General features: G+C 53.6%; 1 protein-coding gene and 1 long non-coding RNA gene across 3 annotated transcripts; both read right to left on the reverse strand.

Annotated features, from left to right (window-relative positions):
• Positions 1-8,688: 8,688 nt before the first annotated feature.
• On the reverse strand, positions 8,689-10,181 carry LOC119699849. Its single transcript, XR_005256567.1, has 2 exons — positions 9,968-10,181; positions 8,689-9,514 (listed from the first exon to the last, which is right to left on the reverse strand). It is a non-coding gene; the product is annotated as an uncharacterized LOC119699849 (long non-coding RNA).
• Positions 10,182-12,683: 2,502 nt separating this feature from the next.
• On the reverse strand, positions 12,684-16,201 carry FOXA2 (forkhead box A2). 2 transcript variants are annotated; one of them, XM_038134079.1, is made up of 3 exons: positions 15,867-16,201; positions 15,074-15,143; positions 12,684-14,567 (listed from the first exon to the last, which is right to left on the reverse strand). In XM_038134079.1, exons 2-3 carry the CDS (start codon positions 15,140-15,142, stop codon positions 13,323-13,325), a joined length of 1,314 nt encoding a protein of 437 aa, XP_037990007.1. In that variant the 5' UTR covers position 15,143; positions 15,867-16,201; the 3' UTR covers positions 12,684-13,322. The 2 variants fall into 2 exon arrangements, with proteins under 2 accessions (XP_037990007.1, XP_037990006.1); XM_038134078.1 differs by lacking the exon at positions 15,867-16,201 and having other exon boundaries at positions 15,074-15,833.
• Between the last annotated feature and the right edge of the window lie 3,867 nt (positions 16,202-20,068).

Raw genomic sequence — 20,068 nt, forward strand, 5'->3', positions numbered from 1 at the left:
GGAGAAAATCAGGATAGATCCCCTCAGCTTCTCCACCTCTCTATCAGCTTCTCTACTCTCCATCAAATCTCTTCCCTGCTCCTCCATCAAATCCCTTCCCGGTGTCTCCCAGCGGAGACGAGCCACTAAAGAATGGGATGTCAGGGCCACTCGGCTGCTCCCCTCCATCCATTATCCCACTCCAAAGGTCTCACCTATCCAAGAGCCCCATCCATCCCCATTTCCAGGCAGCCGGGGCGGCCCCTCCCCTCCCAGCCCTTGGAGCCCTCTGCTTTCCATCAGATTTTCCAAGACAATGGGTGTCTGGAAGCTCCTTAACTCCTCGGGAAGGGGGGGGGCGGTTTGTGGACACAGCCCCGGTGCTGGGGGATGGCTCCCAGGAAAATTGTGCTCCTGGGACACCCCTTCCTTCCCAGAAAAATGGGATCACATCACCCCAGGTTTCTGTCTGCACTTTTGAGGGAGCTTTCCCAGTGTTTTCGCCTGAACTGGATGCTCCTAAAATCCCTGGGATATCCAGGGGGGTAATTAATGGGATGTATGGCTCTGTTTGACATACCAAACCATAATTTGGGATTAGGAACATAAAATCCTCTGCCAGGGCAGCAGGTGAAATTCTGGAATATTGGTATGAGTGGGAGATGCCTTGGGGGAATCATCTCTTCTGGGTGGGATCTTCCTGGGGTAGCACTGATCCCATCACCTCTTGTGTTTGGCAATTCCCCACAGGAATTGCCTCTGCACCCCCTGTGCCTCAGGCTGGATCCAGAAAGCTCCAGTTGTCCGAGAAACTTGGGATACCAGGAATTCCATGCAAGCTGTCCAAAAATTCCAAGGAAAGGATTTATTATGTTTTAAAATATTTTTATTAATGCTAGTGTTGATATTCCACTGATATTTTTGTTATTTTTATTATTATTCCCACCATTCCCGAAATAATTTTGGGGTTGGAGATGAACATTCTCAGCACAAACAAAACATAGATTTGGGCTGCATTTTAACCCACCTCAGGTAGGATTTGATTCCCAAAACAACTGTGGATATTGGAAGGGCAAAGAGGGGATAAGGGGCCCTGAGCCCATCCAGCTGGACCTGGAAAACTTTGGGATGGGGCTGGAATGGTGCTGAAACGATCCCTCATTCCAAGGCCTTATCTCGTGGCAGAGAACCGGTGCTGGCACTGCTGCCAGGGGCACTTTATTCCCTTGGAAAGGAAGGCAGCAGAATTCCAGTGCCAAATCCATTGTTCCTGGAGCAGGAATGACTCCAGGACCTGCCAGGTTACAGAGCTCCCATTGTTATTCCAGAGCTCAGGATCACCTGGCTTTGAAGTAGTTGAGGCAGGAATGCTCCTTCCTCTCCACTTTGCTGCTTTTATTCCCTGATTTTTTCCCCCAGTTCCATGATTTAACTTTGATGGGGACTGGAAAAAGAGGAGCATTAGGGTCACTTCCAATGTGAATCATTCCATGACTCAGGCTGGAAGCAGCGTGGTGGGAAGCTGGGATCAGGAATGTCCCAGCTAGGGGACCCCCTAGGACCAGGAATGTTGACTCTGGCCCTGGGGTTTGGATGCTGGGATGAGCTGGACACAGGTGGGAAGAACCAAATGCCACTGGGATCCAGAGGATCCAAGTGATGTCGGATCCAGAGCAGCGGGATCAGAAGGCTGGGAATCTCCACAGGACACGGGAATATTGGATCATCTCCAGGTGCTTCCTGACCACCTCTCCCTACGTTATCCCACCCCTCGAGCCCGTGCATCCTGCGGGAAGGAGCCGCTCCCTCCGGCAGCTCCTTCTCCTGGCTTTGTATCCAATTTAACCGCTGGGTTTGAAATGCCAGCAGAGTTAAGAGGAGCTGATTAAAAAGCGGGAGCCTCATCCCAGTTTTTAAACACGGAGTTGCTTGGCCGTATTTACATTAGTGTCAACTTTAATTTAAATCCCGCATAACGATATTTGCTTCCCTAAATTTATTCCCCGGGAACGCCGCGCAAATTACCCGGCACCACTGGCACCTTCTCTTTGTCTCCGGCAGAGTGGCTCAGGAATGAGCTCCTGGAAGTGTCATTCCGCCTCTTTAACGTCTCATTAATTAACCCATCCTGCTTTTGGGATGAGGTTGGAGCTGGTGGAGCACGGAAAAGGAATTCCAGCTGGATCTGCCCTTCAAAATGGGTATAGGGTTGGGCTTGGTGAGCCTCATCCCTTCCAACTTGGGATATTCCTTGGGAAATCATGGAATTAAGGAGCCCAAACATGGTAAAGACATAAAACCCCTTTCCTGAGGGATTTTTGGATGAATAATCCTAGGAATGGAAATCCAGTTGGATCCACCTTTAAATGGGAATTGGGGTAGGCTTGGGGAGCCTCATCCCTTTCAACTTGGGATATTCCACAGGAATTCATAGAATCAAGGAGCCCAGCCCTCTTCCTGAAGGATTTTGGGACGGGCCATCCCAAGAATGCACTATCAGAGTACCAGGGAATATCCAGGTGCTCTGGGATTTCAGAGATATGTGGGATGAGCTGTGGGTGGCCCAGGAACAACAGGAGCCTCCTGCCTTCCAGTCTGACCACCCTGCAGGAAAAAGTGGGAGAAGAGGGAAAAAAAACCACCAAAAAATCCAGTGATTCCATGGATTTTTGGGACAGCCACAGAGCTCTGCGATTGCAGAATCCACAACCTTTTCCCTTTTCACTCCTAAAATCCTTTCAGGATTCTTTCCAACAGCCCAGGGCTATTCCCAGCTCCCAGAACCAACAGGACAAAAAGTGGGAACAGCAAAGGATGGATCATCCCTGCTGGCCTTGCTCCCGATTCACTTAGAATTCCAGCATTTCTCTGCCCCGAGCAAGACAGGAGGTGGCCTGGACTAGAAGTGGCAGAAATTTCCCTGGATTTTCAGGGAATGAATGCCTGGATTCAGCGGTACCCAGCAAGGATATTCCCAGTATTTCACATCTGGCTCCCAGTTAGATCTCCCAGGAAAGACAATGCACATTTAGGATTTTCACATTCCAGGCTGGTTGTGCCCTAAATAAATATGGAGTTCTGCATTTGGCAGCTCTTCATCTCCAGCCCAGGCTGGAAATATCCCTTGGAATGTGGCATTCCTGCAGCTTGCTTGGAATGAGGACAGAATTCCTTGCCCAAAAGGGTTTCCTTGCTCCAAGAGGTTTTCCTTTATCCAAGAGGATTTTCCCTTTATCCAAGACGTTTTCCTTGCCCAAAAGTGCTTCCTTTCCCTAAAATGTTTCCTTGCCCCAAGAGGTTTCCCTCTTCCCAAGACTGTTTTCCCCTTATCCAAGTGGGTTTCTTTTCCCTTGCTCCAAGAGTTTTCCTTGCCTCCGAAGGGTTTCCCTGCCCCTAAAACCTTTCCTTGTCCTAAAAGGGTTTCCTGGCCATTCCCAAAGATGCCAACCGAAGGGTTTGGAAATGCCAGCGGAGGCAGCTTTCCCTGGATCCATGGAATCAGGGAAGGGCTGTGCTTTTACCTGGCTGGAAGAAGGGGCTCCACAACAAAAGGGATTCAGGATCCATGGAAAAGCCATGGGCCAGAGCCCGGATCTTGGCTCGGGAATGCCAGCGGAGGCAGCTTTTCCTGGATCAGCGGGATAAGGGAATCAGGGAATCAGGGATGGGCTGCAGCTGTGCCCTTATCTGGCCGGAGGCCGGGGCTCCACAACAAAAGGGATTGGGGAGCCGGGTGATCCATGGAAAATCCATGGGCCCGGCATTGTGGACGCCCTTCTGCTGAGCAAATAGTTCAAACTGTTCATTCCCATCTCCCATTCTCTCCCTGGAACGTTGTTTGTGTCCTTGCATTTCATTCCGCAGGAAGATTGCTCCCTGGGCCTATGAGCAAACAGTCCGGAAAAGAGCCAACTATCCTGGCTTTTCCCTGGAGAACTGGCATTTTTATTCCAGCTCCAAGCTGTCAAAGAGCTGGAGAGTTTATGTCCGGATCCTGAATTAATTGCTTTAAGCTGGAGCAGCCTCCAAATGGCCAGGAGATGTTTATTAATAACGGTTCTCCCGGTTTTTTCCGGATTTTTTTTTTTGTTCCAAGCTGTGCTCTCCCATCCCATGCCCTCCATTAAGTGCCTGGCCCAAGGAATAGCCACTTACGGGAAATTAGGGAATGGGTCCGGAGGTTTTGGTGGCACGGGGAGCTCCCGGTAGGACTTTGGGCACGCCGCGAAGGAGACGGAGATGGATCAGCGGGAGAAAGAGCTGGATCGTGTTTAATCCAAATATCCTCGGTAATTAACGAGGAAATTAACGCTGGAAAAAATTCCAGGTGGGAATTAAACAGATTTGTGTTAGACACAAAATGTTTGAAAGCTTTGAAATCCCGCTTTAAGGAATGAAGGAATAAAGCAATTCCAACGCCGCTGGAAAAGCAGGAGCCGGGAGCGCCTTTGTGTAAATTTTCCACTTGACTTTTCATTATCTACCTGCCCCAAATCCATCTGTATGGATGGGATCAACATGGAATGGGAGAGATAAAAGCCAGAATAAATGTGCTTTGCATATCCCACCGATAAAGCCCCCTCCCCTTTCCCCGGAGCTGCTTTTCCAGGCAGCTGCATTTTCGGGAATAAATCATTTTGCAGAGGAAAGGAGAGGGAAGCGGAGTGGGGCTGCTCAAGTGTTTGCTTGGAATATTGATCCTGTCAAAGGAACTGCAGTTAATGAGTAACTGGGAAAAATATGCCGGATCTGCCTGGGCTCCCTGCCGGAGCATGGATACGGCTCCTGGCCCCCTTTGGATCCGGGAGCAGAGCCTGGGACAGGACCCTGCATCCCACAGGGAGACCCCGAATTCTAGGGTGTTTGGAGTCTCAGGACTTTCTGTATCCCAAATCCTGCCTTATCCCAAACCCTGCCACATCCCAATCCCTGCCATATCCCAAACCTCACTCTATCCCAAATCCTGCTGCTTCCCAAATCTGCTGTATCCCAAACGCTACGACACTCTAAACCCTTCTACATCCTAAATTCTGCCCCATTCCAAATGTTGATGCATCCCAAACCCATCCCAAATCCCACTGATTCACAAACCTTTCCTTGTTCCAACCCCCTTGCTCATTCCTGTGTATGATCCCATGGGATTAGCCTCTTGCACATCCAGGTGGTTCTCCCTCCCCTCATCCCGGCAGGAGCTATTCCTGGTCCCAAATATCCCCAATTTCAGCTGGATGAAGAATACTCCTGCCTTAAAACCAGCTGAAATTCCTGCCTTATCCATGGGAGGATCCAGAGCTTGGAGCAAGTTCCCTGTCCTGTCCAGTTCTCCCTTCTCCCACATCTCCTCCTTTTCCATGAATCCCAGCACATTAGAGAGCTGGATAACACTCCTTTCTTATTTTTCCCCCTTGCGAGGAGAACTCCTGGTGGGATTTATTTTCCCTTTAGGAACAGGATAGGGAAAAGGTTAAGAGGCACTTCAGGAGATCCACCCCATTCCGGGGCTTTTATTCCTGCGGAAAGCCCGATCCCATTTCAGCAGCTCCCGTCATCCCAAGTGATGAATTCCTTCTCCTCCTCCTCCTGCTCCTCCTTTTCCTTCTCCTCACATCCTTGTGCTGGGAAAAGGAGCCCTGCTCCTGCACCTGCTTCCTGCTGGATTTATTCCTTGGAGGATCTTTCCTTACAGGAATTTCTCCTGGTCAGGCAGCGGATTTTTGCCTTTCCTTATGGAAAAGGCCCTTTCTGGTCTTTTTCCTTCTCCCCCTAAAAATCCACATTGGGAATTTACGGGGAAGAGGGTGTGGAAGCTGACAAAACAAAGGGAAAAGCAGGGATGAAACGGTGACTTCCCAAACCGGAGATTTCCTCTGGATGCTCCCAAAAAAACGACTCTGCCATCAGCTCGACATCTGCAGGGATTTTATGGGTTTGGGAATGATGGCTCCGATATGACCCAAGGGGACAGAAACTCCTGGAAAAGCTCCTTTGGAAGCAATTCCCACCTTCTGTCCCCTTTTTCCACCCAGGGCTGCTGGATTTGTTCCCCCCCCATTCCCAGGAATGATTCCAAAATGAATTAGTGCATGCAAACTTCCATCCCTTCCCTGTTTTCCTCCCACTGTGGATCTCGGAGCTCCAAGGTGGGGCATTTCAGGAAAGCTTTGGAAGGGGTTTAACCCCAAGCACTTTTATGGGATTTTTCCTCCTCTCCAAAGCCTTTCCTGTGCTCAACCTCAGGGAAACCCCCCCATGCATCCCTCAAATTTCTGGGAAACTCGGCATTCCCAAGGTGCTGTTGTGATTTTACCGCTGTTTGTTTCCATGAGGGCCGGCAGGATCCATATCCCAGCCGGGATCCATATCCAGGCCATGTCCCCATTCCTGTCGGGAATTACTGGAGCATGACCCAGGTATCGCTGCCGAGGACAGACACAAAGAGGCAATCGGAGATGGGAATCTTGGCCTTTAATAAGGATGAGGACATGGATGAATCCCGATTTATCCCAACTCCCGCTGCCACCGACTCCGTATCCATTAGCTGAATAAATAAAGGAGAGGGCAGGGAGAGCGGGAGCAGGGAGCGCAGAGCAGGGATAAGCAAAGCATTCCAAGGGCTCCCAAATCCCTCAGTATCGCAGCCTTGGGGAGCGGGGCAGGAATCAAATCCCCACCTTTCCATTCCAGGTGTTTCCCAACAGAGATAAGAGCATTCCTTGTAATGCTGGTGGGAGGAAAACCCTTTGGAAAAGTGCTCCTTCCCAAGGAAGAGCTCCTTGCCCGGCCTTCCCCGGGATCCGGATGCAGGAATCAGTGGAGTGTCAGGAATTCCAGTTTGGTGGGAGGCAAAGCACAGCCTCATCCCGGATGATCCCTGCCTTTCCCACATTTTCCTTGGAAAAGGGCTCCGTGGTCCGGGGGAAGCGGAGAGGGTGGAGTGGGAATGAAGTGGGATGTGAGGAGGGGGAGCTGCTGGAATGGGGTGGGAAAAGCAGAGAAAGGGGGGAAAGAATGAATGGGGAAAAGGGGGGAAAGGAGGGAAAGGGGGAAAGGGAAAAAGAAAGGGAAAAGGGGAATGGAAAAAAGAGGGGAAAGGGAAAAGTGAGGGAAGGAAATGAGAAAGGAAAAAGGAAGGGGGAAATGACTGAACAGGAAAGAAAGAAAAAGGGGGAAAGAAAGGAAGAGTAAGGAAAAAGGAAGGGAAAATAGGGGGAAAGGAAAGGAAAGGAAAGGAAAGGAAAGGAAAGGAAAGGAAAGGAAAGGAAAGGAAAGGAAAGGAAAGGAAAGGAAAGGAAAGGAAAGGAAAGGAAAGGAAAGGAAAGGAAAGGAAAGGAAAGGAAAGGAAAGGAAAGGAAAGGAAAGGAAAGGAAAGGAAAGGAAAGGAAAGGAAAGGAAAGGGAAAATCCAGCTGGAGCAGTCTGCTCCCCCTGCAGCCACCTCCACCTCATTCCCGGGTTTTAAACACTTTTTCTTTTCCTTTTTTTCCCCCCAAATTTTTCCTTTCTTTTCCCTGGAATTCCACTTCCAGCTGTCCCTGCAAACAGAGCAGCCCGGAGGGAGATTCCATCCCTCCATCCATCCCTGCATCCCTCCCCGCATCCCTCCATCCATCTTTTCCCAAAGAAATCCGGTCCCGGACTCGAGGCAGCTTTTCCCGTTCTCCCGTTCTCCCGTTCTCTCTTCCCAGTTTTGTCCCTCTGGGATCCATCCCTGCGGGGGGCAGAAAACCCCTGTCCCCGCCGTCTGGAGCCGATCCTGGGATTTTCCCAGTGTTACACATCCTCTGGACACCCTGGGACGGGAGTGCTCCTTTCAGAATATTTTGGGGAAAAAAAAAAACAATTGCGGGGATATTTTTTTTCTAATTTCCCCCTTTTTCCTTATTTTTTCTGTGCATATTTTTTGCTTCCTTTGATTTTTCTTCTTTTTTTCCTTTTTGAATTTTTCTCTCTTTTTTTTTATCCTTTCCCTCCTTATTTTCCTATTCCTTTTCCTTATGTCTCTTTCCCTTATTTTTCTTTTTTTCCTTTTCTTTTCTTTTTTTGCTTTTAACTTTTTTTTTCTTTTCCATTTTTGGAAATATTTTTTTGTTTTATTTTGTTCTCTTTTATTGCCTTTTGTTGACTTTAATTTAATAAATTAATTTATTTTCTTTTATTCCAAGAAACCAAACCGCTCCCAAATCCACCTCTCCCACCTTTCCGCGGCTCCAGCGGGGTCGATATGGAAAACATACCGAAAAAAAAAAAAAAAAAGGAAAAAAAAATTCCCGCCCGGTCCTTTTCCTCTTCCCACATCCAGCGGCTCCACAATCCCGGGTTTAACATTCCCAGAAATCCGGAGCCGGCGGATTCCCCTTCATCCTTTAATATTTCCTCTCCTATTCCCGGGCACTGAGAATAAACTTCCAACCTTTATTTCCCCCCTCCTTCCCTTTTCCAGCCTCTTCCCTACCTGGGTTTGGTGGGGTTTTGGATTACCCGAAGCGGATTTTCCAAAAAATAATCTAGGATTAGGACAATTTCTGGGAGAAATAGTGGGAATTGCCTTGAGCCTGAGCAGAATTACAGCTCGGAAAAGAAGGCTCCATCAGTTTCCCGGGAGACGGGATAAGCCCTACTTGGGTGTTCCAGCTCCTTTTAGCCCCATTAATAATTAGTCCCATCCTCAGCCCCGAGTTGTCCTGGTTTTTTGGGGTTTTTTGTTGGATTGTTTTTTTTTTTTTTCCTTGGGATCATCCAGAAATGCGCTGGATGCTGCGATCAGGGAAGGCAGGGCCGGTTATCCTGGGGGAAAGATTTGGGGGAGAATTTGGGATCCCATCGGGGCTTCCCCGTCCTCTTTGTGCTTTGATGTCCTTGGAGCCGTCCCTGAATGTCATTAAAGGCCGGGATAATTAAAAGAAAAAAGAAAAATAAAAAAGGGGGAAAGTAGCTTTTCCTGGCGGGAGAAGTCGTGGAAAAATTAAAGAAAACTATGGATAACGGAGGGAAGAGAAGCCGCTGGAGCGGGGCTGATCTGGGAGCTCAGGCCCTGCCCGGTCCTGCTCGGCATTCCCCAACCGCATCCCAAAAAACACCCCGAACCCGGGATTTGACGGGAACTGACAGGAAAACGGAGCAGGGACACAGCGATCCCGGCAATTGCGGAGAGCTGGGAATGCTCGGGAAAAGAGGGAAAAGCAGCCGGGAGCGGCAGGGCAGGAGCGAGAAGGCGGCGGGATGGGCGCTGCCCCCCGCGGGGGGGACAGGCGGGCGCGGAGCGCTAATTGGAGCTGTCAGCGTTAATTAGCGAGAGCTCATTAGCCGTGTCACCTGTCGCCGTGAGGGGACACGGAGAGGGACACGGAGGGGGACACGGCCACCCTCTCCGAGCCGTGACCCCCGCCTCGTGCCCCCCGAACCTCGGGAAGGGCCGCTGAAATTCCCGGTTTTCCCGGCAAGCACACCCGCGGGAATGTTTGGATCCCGGATTTTTTGGCCCACGCGGGTGCAGGAAAGAGGGAGCTGCGGGAATGGCACCGGGAGAGCGGCGATTCCTAGGGAAAAAAAAAAAAAAACAACCCTCCCGGAACAAAAGATTGGGAGGAAAAATAGGGGGAAATGGAGAAAATTAAAATGGAACTCGCAAATTTCAGGGAAGCTCGGGAATTTGGGAAGGAGCGGGGAGAGGGAGGGAGCAGGGCCCGCACGTCCCGTCCCTGTCCCATGGCTGGGGGCTGAATCGGAGCCTGGAGGTGGCCCCCACGCCCCAAAACTCCTCCCGCGCTCCAAGACTGGGAGATGGGATCCCAAAAAACGAGCGGGCTCGGCGGATCCCCGAACCCACCCTGAGTCCATCCCCCCGCGGCCTCCGCGGCGCTCCCCTCGGCCCCGGCAGCTCTGGGGCGAGCTGAGGGGGAGAAGGCAGAGCAAGAAGGGCTGGGAATGAAGAGGGAAGAGGGAAGGGAAGGGCAGGAAAAGCAGGAGAAGGAGCGGCGGGTGTCCCCTACCTGCGCCCCGGCCGCCGGCCCGGCTGTGCGGGAGCTGGGAGCATCCCGGCATTTATTGGAGCTCCAACTGTGCCACTGTTGACTTTAGCACAAAGCAAAGATTTCGCCGGGCGCCCGTTTAAAAATGAATATTTTACCAAGATATCGATCAGCTTTATAAAATTCACTTCCAGCGCCGCGGCTCCGAACGGCGCGGGGGGGGGGGCGGCAGGAAAGGGGCCGCAATATAAGATCTGTGTAAATTTGCTGAACTCTGACGTGGTGGGGAAAGTTTACCCTCCTGGAATTTGGAGCTCCAGCCACCCACCCCCCCGCCGCTCCTGCTCCTCGTTCTTTTTTTTCTTTTTTTTTTTTTTTTTTAGCCTTTTTTTTTTTTTTTTTTTTTTTTTTTTTTGTTTACTGACTTTGTTTATTCACAGCTCACGGTTGCTTAACCAGGCAGGAGCAGAATGCGCTCGCTGCGAGGCTGGGATTGTGCGGAGAGAGGGGAAAATGCCAAAGGGAGGAGGGAAAGGGAAGAAATAGCGCCCAGCCGGAGGATTTTTGGGTTATTTCCCTCTTTTTTTTTTTTTTTTTTTTTTTTGGGGTCGTTTCTGACTCAAATCGTGAAGCGGGGAGGTGGAAGGGGAATGGGAAAATGAGGGGAAAAAAAGAGGGGAGAAAAGTGGGGAGGGGAAACAGGGAGAGGAAATGAAAGTGGAATGGAAAGAGGGAGGAAAAAGGAGCGAGAAGAAAGAAAAGGAGGGCAGGAAAAAAAAAAGGAGGAGAAAGAGGGAGAAGAAATGAAATGGTGGAAGAAAGGGGGAGGGAAAAATAGAGAGGAGAAAGAATAAAAGGGAGGAAAAGAGGGAGGGAGAAAAAAGGAGGGAGAAGAAATGGAAGTGGGGAGGAAGGAGGGAGGGAAGAAAGGCAGAAGGGAAGAAAGGAAGGAGAAGAAATGAAGGGAAGGGGAAAAAAGGGAAGTGGGAAGGAAAAGAGGGAGGAGAAAGGAGAGAGAAAAGATGAAAGAGGGGAGAAAGGAGGGAGAAAAAAGGAGGGAGAAGAAATGGAAGCGGGAGGGGAAAGGGGTGGGGGGAAGGCAGAGAGAAAAAATGAAGGTGGAGAGAAAGGAGGGAGAAAAGAGGAGGGAGAAGAAAAGGAAGGGAAGAAAGGAGAGAGAAAAATAAAAGGAGGGAGAATAAGGGGAGAAAAATAAAAGGAGAAAATAAGAGGGTGGATAAAAGGCGGAGGAAAATAAAAGGAAGGAAGGGGAAATGAGGAGCGAGGAAAGTAAAAGGAGGAGAAGAAATAAAGGAGGAAATAGACAAGGAGAGAATGAAAAGGAGAAGAGGAAAATTAAAAGCCTGAGGGGGGAAAAAATGAAAAAGGAAAACGGGAGAAAAATGTAAGGGGCGAGGAAAAAAGGAGGGGAAAAGGGGGGAAAAAACAAAAGGAGGAGGAAAAAAAACGAAAAAGGAGAGAAGAAATAAAGAGGGGAAGGAAGAAAAAGGGGGGAGAAGGAAGAAAAGGGGAGGAGAAGGAAGAAAATAGAGGGGGAAAGGAAGGGAAAGAGATGAAAGCTCGGCGGAGGGAGCGAGATGCGAGCGGACCCGAGCGGGGCCGGGCCCGAGGCCGGGAGCGGGGGTGGGATGGGGGGGGGGGGGTGGGTGTCCTTGTCCCCAAAGCGGCGACACCCCCGCGCCCGTGCCCGCTGGCCGCGGGAGCCTTTTATGTGCTAATGCCACCCATTGCACGCCCCGCTTGCCATCGTGTGTGTCCTTGGAGAGATCCCGACACATTTCAACCCCGTTTTGTTTTTTTGGGAAGGTTCTTTTTTTTTCCCCCTTCTCCTCTTTCCCCCTGCTTTTCCCCCCACCCCACCCCCCCCGGCCCCGCTCCTCCCCGCTCGTTCCCTTTCTCCCCTTTTCTCTCGCCGCGGACAATGCGGAATTTTAAGAAGGATTTGGATGTTAGTTGGGAAAGCAACATCGCGGCGTGGCCGGCGCCGCGTGGGAAAAACAACAAGTGGTTGGGAAGAGGGGGGGAAAAGGGAATGGAAGGAGAGGATGCGGGAGGTGTTGAAAATAAAAAGCTCTGCGCCTTTTCCGCCGCCCGCGGAAAAACCGGGATGCTGTCCCGGGAAAGGCAGGGATGAGCTGTCCCCGCGAGTCCTGAATTCCTCCTGGTTAACACGGCTGGGATGATTTTTCCAGGATGGCGGGGCTTTGGGAAAGGGGTCCCTGTTCCCACCTTGAGCGGGGGGTGCGGATTTTCCCTGCCCGCGGTGTCGGGGTGGGATGGGTGGGAATAGTGGGATCCTGGCTGGGATCCCGCGGGCGTGGAGGTGTCCTGGAAAGAATAGTGGGATCCTGCGGGGATGGGGGGTCCTGGAAGGGATGGAGGGGTTCCGGAAGGGATGGAAGGCTGGCGGCAGAGACATCGGAGATTCCAGCGGGGGCCGGAGGGATTCCGGCGGGGGATTGGAGGGATCCCAGCCGGGTTTGGAGCGGTCGCAGCCGGGGCGGGCTCGCTCGCGGAGATCCCGGGAATGCCGGCGGGGACAGCGGCGATGCCAGCCGGGAACGGCGGGGGTCCCGTCGGGCGGCGGCGGCGGAACAGAGATGCAGGGGGAAAAGCACCGCCAATACGACTTTAATGGAGTTCTGCGGCAGCTGCGGCCGCTCGCTACCAGAATACACAGCTCGAAGCCATAAATAAAGCATACAGAAACGATAAATTAATCAGATCCAAGTAGTTTACTCTCCCGGGAACATCAAGCATTTGCTTCAATTACAACAATCTATCCTGCCTTCTTAAATTTTTTTTTTCGTATTTTTTTCTTTTCTTTTTTTGCTTTCCCCCCGTTTGCCCCCACCCCCTTTTTTTTTTTCTTTTTCTTTTTCTTTTTCTTTTTCTTTTTTTTTTTTTTTTTTTTACAAGGTTGCAAGACTTTTGGTTCTCGGTTTCCGAACTAGGAGTATTCACAAGGAAGGAAGGGTTGGTTCTGCCTCGGCTGGGGGTTATTTTTCGCCCCCCTCACTCGCACACAAAAAAATAGATATATTTAGACCTCGTGGCGACAACGACAACGAAAAAAATCAAAACAAGCCCCGGAGAACCCCCCCACCATGTCCACCCCGCCAAACCAAACCAAACCAAACCACCCCACACGGAGCACCCCCCCCCGGGTGGATTTGGGAAGGGGCCACACGGCTGCAGATTCCCGAATGGATGCAAACATCTGGAGCCAACAGAAAAAAAAAAATATATATAATATATATATATACCGGATATGTACCGTGCTCAGAGTCCACTGCGAGGGGTATGGGAGTGGGGGGAAAGGGTTTCCCCCTTTTTTCCAGGAGCGTTTTCCTGCTTAGGAGGAGTTCATGATGGGCCGGGAATACACGCCTTGGTAGTAGGAAGTCTCTCCGGCCAAAGGCGAGGCCTCCAGGGCGCTTTTGTTCCTTACGGGCGCCATGGCCAGGCCCGCGGGCACGGGCGAGGCGTAGCCCGAGTAGTGCATCACCTGCTCGTAGGCCTTCAGGTCCATTTTGTGCGGGTGGTGGTGCTGGTGGTGCGGGTGGTGGTGCTGCTGCTCCGAGGAGGACATCAGGTTGTTGATGGAGAACGGGTGGTTGAAGGCGTAGTGGTGCTCCGGCTTGAGGTGGCCCTCGTGGGCCAGCCCGGCATGCGGCGGGGCCAGCAGGTGCTGGCCCGGCGAGGCCGAAGGCTCGCCGGGGCTCAGCCCTTTGAGGTCGGCCAGGGCGCGCTTGTGGTCCTGGCACGGCGAGGAGCTGGCCGGGGACTCGGCGCCGGCAGAGCCGTCGGAGCCCCCCGAGGAGCTGCCCTCGCCCAGGGGTTGGCTGGCGGCTTGGCCCGGGCCTTTCTTGCCGCCGGCGCCGGCGCCGGCGCCGTCCTTGGCCGCCAGCTGCTTCTCGCACTTGAAGCGCTTCTGGCGGCGCAGGTAGCAGCCGTTCTCGAACATGTTCCCCGAGTCCGGGTGCAGCGTCCAGAAGGAGCCCTTGCCCGGCTTGTCCGGCGAGCGCGGCACCTTGAGGAAGCAGTCGTTGAAGGACAGCGAGTGGCGGATGCTGTTCTGCCAGCGCTGCTGGTTCTGGCGGTAGAAGGGGAACAGGTCCATGATCCACTGGTAGATCTCGCTGAGGGTCAGCATCTTGTTGGGGGACTGCTGGATGGCCATGGTGATGAGGGAGATGTAGGAGTAGGGCGGCTTGGCGTGCGTGTAGCTGCGCCGGTAGGTCTTGGGGTCGCGCGAGCGGTTCAGGTTGGACTGGCCGTAGATGGGGCTCATGGAGTTCATGTTGGAGTAGGGCGCCAGGGCGTTCATGGAGCCCGCCTGGCCGCCCATGGGGCTCATGCTGGGGCTCAGGTGGGTGCCCATGCCCGGCACGCCGGCCGAGCCCATGGCCGGCATGGCCCCCGCGCCCGGGGACATGCCCGTCAGCGAGGGGCTCATGCCCGTGTTGGCGTAGGACATGTTCATGGAGGTGGCCGCCGCCGTCATGTTGGCCGTGCTGCTCATGGCCGACATGGTCATGTAGGTGTTCATGCTGTTCATGCCCAGCCCCGCGTTCATGTTGCTCACCGAGGAGTAGCCCTGCGGGGACAAGCGACACAGGGCACGGGGATGGCGCGGGGGCAGCCCCAGCCCAGCCCAGCCCAGCCCAGTCCGGAGCCGGAGGCGCCGCAGCCGCGGGGCTCCGCGGAGGGCACGGGAGGAAAGGGTTAAATCCCGGCGGCGCGGGGTGGTGGTGGGGGAGGCGGGGGGGTGGGGGGGTGGGGGGGTTGTTTTTCTTCTTAATGAAACCCAAATATATTTTGGTATCTATATTAAAAAAAAAAAAAAAAAAAAAAAACGCGGTGGCAGCAGGAGCGGCGGAGCCGTCCCGGGAAGCGGAGTTGCAGGAAGGGAAAGGGAGAGGGACATCCCTGCCCGGAGAGAGAAAAATACCTGGAGGGGTGGAGGGAAAAACAGGGAAGAGTCGCCCGCACCCCCACCCGCACCTCGGGACCCCCGCCCGCAGCGCCTAGCCGGTGCCAAAGTTAATCCCGTCCGGGGGCCGGGACACCGGGGGGTTCTGGGGGTCCCGGCTCCGTCCATACCTCGGGCTCCCCGTAGTAGTTGCTCCAGTCCGTGTGCTCATGGCCTTCCATTTTCACCGCTCCCAGCATACTGGAAGTGGAGTGCATGGCAGTTTAAAATTTAACAGCCACAACAAACGACGGCGGAGAGCGACCCAAAAAAAAAAAAAAAAAAAAAAAAGGAAAAAAAAAAAAAAAGGAAAAAAAAAAAGTCCCCAACCCTCCCTCCCCTCCGCCGGAGCCTCTGGAGGAGGAGGAAGAGGAGGGAGGGAGGAAGGGGGGGATGGAGCGGCGCTGGGGCTGGGGTGGGTTTGTTCCGCCGCCGCTCCTTGGGTGGGTTTTCGCAGCGCTCCGCGGCGAAGAGGCGCCCGGAGGCGATGGAGGAGCCGGAGGAGGAGGAGGAGGAGGGAGGAGGGAGGAAGAAGAGGAGGAGGAGGAAGAGGAGGACAAGTGCTGCAGTGACGTGGGTGCCCCAGTGATATAGCACGGAGCGGCCGGGCGAGCCTCCAATCCCCAGGTCCTCGGCTGCCCATTTGAATAATCAGCTCACACCTAGGCGGGAGCGGCTCCTCCGCGGCCCCGCGCACCTCTGCGCGCCTCCGCCACCGCCCCGCGCCGGGCGACACCGCTGTCACCCCATCCCGCTCCCGGGGGACACCGCTGCCACCCCACCCCGCTCCCGGGGGACACCATTCCCACCCCGCTGCCCGGACAGCCCCGACGGCAGCGGTTCCCCAGCAGCATTCCGGCTGGGAGCAGCGCCGCTGGAGCGGCTGAGTGTCGCCCCCAAGTCCCCGGTCCCCTCCCCACGCACCTTCGCTCCCCGCGGCGAACGGGCCCCGGGGCTCTGCCTCGCCGGCAGGTCGGGACGCGGCTCTTCCCGGCAGGAAAACCGGGACTGAACGGAGCAGGGAGAGCAGGGAAAGGGGCGGGCAGCGCCGGCGGGGCGGCGGGGGCCGGCCCTGCGCGGGTCCCGGTGCGGGTCCCGGTGCGCTCCGTCGGGGCAGCGCCGCTGCCGGAGCGCCTGGGAGCGGGGGAAAGCAGGAAAGGAGGAAAAGAGGGAAAGAGGAAGGAAGGAAGGAAGGACAAACGGGTGACCAAAATCAACCCCACCCCCCCGCGGGTCTAAATCCCCCCACCCCCCCATGGCGGTCCTGGCGGCGGGGGGGGACCAAGGGCCGCAGGGAGGCACCGGGGGGCTTCCCCCCATTCCCACCGCCCCTTCCCTGTGCCCGCCTGGCTCCTCCGGGAGCATCCCAGCCGCTCCCGGGGAGTGTTCCATGAATTCCCACCTAGATCAGCCCACCGTCATTAAAAAAAAAAAAAAAAAAAAAGAAACCAAAAACCCAACCGCAAACCTGATTTATTTGTTTTTTTGATTATTTATTTATTAGCCTATTTATTTAATTACTTATTTATTTATTGAGCTTGCGCTCCCCAGGGGGGGCTCCTCCTGCCCCACATCGCCAGGAGTTTTTAACCCACCCCAAAAACCCTCCAGGATTCTTTCCCTGCGCTCCCAAATCCCTCAGGACCCACGGCCAAAGGAAAACAACCCCCTTAGCCTGCTTCTATCGCGATAGCCGCGGCGACAGCCGCAGCCCACCTCCCTGCCAGCCACCCGCCGCCCCTTCCAGGCGTTTTCTGCCGGGATTTGGGGGGACGGCTCGGAAGGAGATGCCCCCCCCAAAGAGGGGGGACACCCCAAAAAGAGGGAGGGGCCGGCGGGAGCGCGGTGGCGGGGCGCCCTCTGTCGCCTGCTGCGGGTGCGGGGGGGGCGGGGAGCGACACCCCGGGGTGGGGGGGACACCCAGGGACCCCTGTGGGGTCACTCCCGGGGTCACCCCCTCGCAGCCCCTGCCCGCACCCCCAGATGGCCCGTCCCGGCTGGGAGGAGGTGCTGGGGCACCCCAAGTGCTGAATCTCCGCTCCCTGCGTTTCCAAGGAGCTCTCTGCTCGTCCAAAGGCTCAGGAAGGGGGAATTCTGGGAGGCTGGGGTGAAATTTGGGATGTGGCTGCCTGGCAAGCTCGAGGATCCTGCTGTCTGCTCCTGGCTGGATCCAGAGGTTTTGGATGAGACCCCCTCCCTAGTTTTCCACTCCCTTTTCCCTTGGACCACGAGGTTTGTTCGGATGGATTCCAGAGAGGCCGGGATGAGCCTTTCCCTGGGCAATTCCCACCCTCAGGCCTGGGCCCTGCAGATGTCGGGGCAGATACTGGCACAGATGTGAGCCTGTCTGGCACCTCCACGTGAGGGGTGGCTGGAGGTGACACCATCCCGAGCTCAGCAGCCTTTCCCAATTTCCTGCTTTTTCCTCTCTACCAGGCGTCGCTTCCCTGCTTTGGCTCCACAGGACCTGGAATTCTGTCCCCACCGAAGGTGAGGATTTACATCCAGGTGTGGACTGGGAGCTTCCCTGGTTCCTTGGATTTTTGATCCTTCAGTACATTCCTACCGTCCCAGACAAATGCCATTTTCCCTTTGTCTGTCCCACAATTCTCCCATCCTGCTCCATCCATGGAGCACATCTTGCCGGGAATGGTGATGCCCATCCCGTTCCATGTGCCCACAGGGACAACCACAGCCACCACATGCCACTCCTGCTCCTCAGACAAAGCCTTTGTCTCGGGAACACGAGGACACGGAGCAATTCCAACATTTGTATTCAGCAACGCGGGCCCGGAAAAGCGGCTGGATGTGGGATCGGCTCTGGAGGCTCTGCTTCCACATCCAACATCCCGCTCCCTTCTCACCTTCCACACTGACAAAATTAATCTCTCCTAAGGAAAAGAAGCAGGAAAATTGCTATTTTTCCCATCAAAAGAACAATTTTAGGAATACCGGGACTGCTAAAAAAGAAAAATGTTCTGTGGTGTCTTATTTAAACATTCCCGGTTGGAAAGAGTGAGTTCGGGGCCATCTTCACCTGATTTCTCCTCTTTAATATTTAACTAATATTTATTTTAAATTTAATTTTGAAATGCTGCTCTTATTTGCATTGGGAGCCAAGGCTCGGGAGGCGGCTCCTACTTCCCAAGGGATGGCCGGAGCCTGGATGGGCTTTCTCTGCATCCATCCCTTGCGGCAACGCCGGTGCCTTCCCTCCAAGCTGGATAATTATCCCTCTTCTCCTGATAATTATCATCATTAATCCAGGATAATGAACTCTCCCAGTTGTGCTGCTCCACCGAGAGAAAGGCAGGATTGGGTTTTTCCCTTGAAATCAGGAAATTGGGAGACAGTGGCTCCTGAAGAGCCGCCCTTCAGGAGGATTGCTGGAGACAAAAGGCAACTTGTCGGATTTATTGAGACCTTTCCCTGATAAGAGATGGAAATTATGGATGAATCAGTGCCTGGAAGTACTTCAGGAAGAGGTGGGAGATGGGATTGAGGCGGGAAGAGGGAAGGGTGAAGGTGGAGCGGGATAGGAAAGCTCCCATTGCTCCTGTGCTGCCCCTCACTGGGTTTGTTCCCAATTTTTCCTGCAGGATCCATCTTTGTAAGAACAAGAGCTCTGCTGGGTTGAGAGCATTCCCAGGAGCTTCTGTTCCAACAAGCACAGAAAAACACGGGAAGATGAGGATGAGGATGAGGATGATTCACATTCCTGAAGTTGGGAATTAAGCTGAGCATTCCCACCAAAGCTCTCCAGGAAGAGCCAACAGCACATCCAAAGGTCACATCCAGCACCAATTTGGGAACACACACCAGGATCCCGCTCCTGAGTTCCCACAAATTCCATACACTGGGAGAAGCTACTTGAAGGACTCGCATGGGGACCACCGAAATTCCCTCTTTTTCCCAACCCACGGAGCTTAAGCTCTGGAACAGGTGCCGGAATTCTGCTGGGAATTCCCACAATTACACCGGCCAATATTGACTCAACTATTTGAGGAACTCTTCAACCAAGTCCCTCCTAATTAGATTCCATATTAAATGGGGCTGCTTAATTCCGGGAAAGATTTTCCAAGGCCTTAGCAAGGCTAACAAAGGAAAAGCCGGGAGTGTGCAAAAATTTTGTCGCTTTAATATCCCAAGGATCTCCATCCTTTTAACTCTGCAATTATATCCTTCAATCCCAGGGGCAGGCAGCTTGGCTTCATCCCCAAGGATTCCTGAGGATCCAGACAGTCGGGATACATCCCTATTTCTGGCATTTTCACTCCCTGTTTTACCGTTCCTTCCTGCTCTGTAATTATCCGGTGTGTCGATGAAGGGAAGGAGCGGCTGGGATAAAATAAAACCCTGGAAAAGCCCAATGGGAATAAAGCCTCATTATTAGGAATGGAGCACCAGCAGTTATCCCGATGGGAACGAGAACTTCCTGGGACAGCATTCCTAATGCTCCCTGGGGACAATGCCGGCATGAGGTGGGGATCCTGGGATGGTGGGATGGGATCACAGCGGGAACGGGCAAAACCCCCTTGGAAGAGCCCAGCAGCCTCTGGAAAAGCTCCGGAGCAAAATCAACAGAGGGCATCTGCCGGCTGTTTGCCGTGGGCCACGTGATGCCCATTCCCGGCTTTCCAGCAGCACGTTTTGCTGGATAAACAAGATGCGCAGGCATCTGGAATGACTCCGGCCGCGGAAAACCGGGAGTTAACGGATTCATCCCCAGCTCCCACGGCACAGGGAGAAGGATGAGCGCAGGGAGATGCCCAGATCAAGAAAGAAAGGAAAGAAAGTCCTCCTCACATCCCAGGAAAATCCTGCCGTGGATATTTTCTCCCAGCAGGCAGGGGAATTTTCACCTGACTGAAATATCCAGGGTTTGGGTTCATCCCGGGAATTATTTTTTATGTTTAATGATCAGTTGCTGAAAACTGAAATGTCCTTGGGTTCCCGAGAAGAAAACAAACAGGAAGAAAATGGAACCTGGAGCCTCCTCCCAAAACCCTGGGCTTTAATAGCTCCCTGTTATTTCCTAACAAAACCCCTGCGCTGCTGGAGAGCTTCCAGCCCGGCTGAGGTGCTCCGATTCCCACTGGGAATTTGCCGCTCAAGGCAGGGGGATG

This window comes from Motacilla alba, chromosome 3 (assembly GCF_015832195.1).
Source record: "Motacilla alba alba isolate MOTALB_02 chromosome 3, Motacilla_alba_V1.0_pri, whole genome shotgun sequence".
Taxonomy (NCBI): Eukaryota; Metazoa; Chordata; class Aves; order Passeriformes; family Motacillidae; genus Motacilla; species Motacilla alba.

Coding starts and splice junctions, on each gene's coding strand:
- FOXA2 (XM_038134078.1), bottom strand. CDS start 15,160: ATGCACTCCACTTCCAGTATGCTGGGAGCGGTGAAAATGGAAGGCCAT. Junction 14,568..15,073: donor ACTACTACGGGGAGCCCGAG/GTATGGACGGAG, acceptor TTGTCCCCGCAG/GGCTACTCCTCGGTGAGCAA.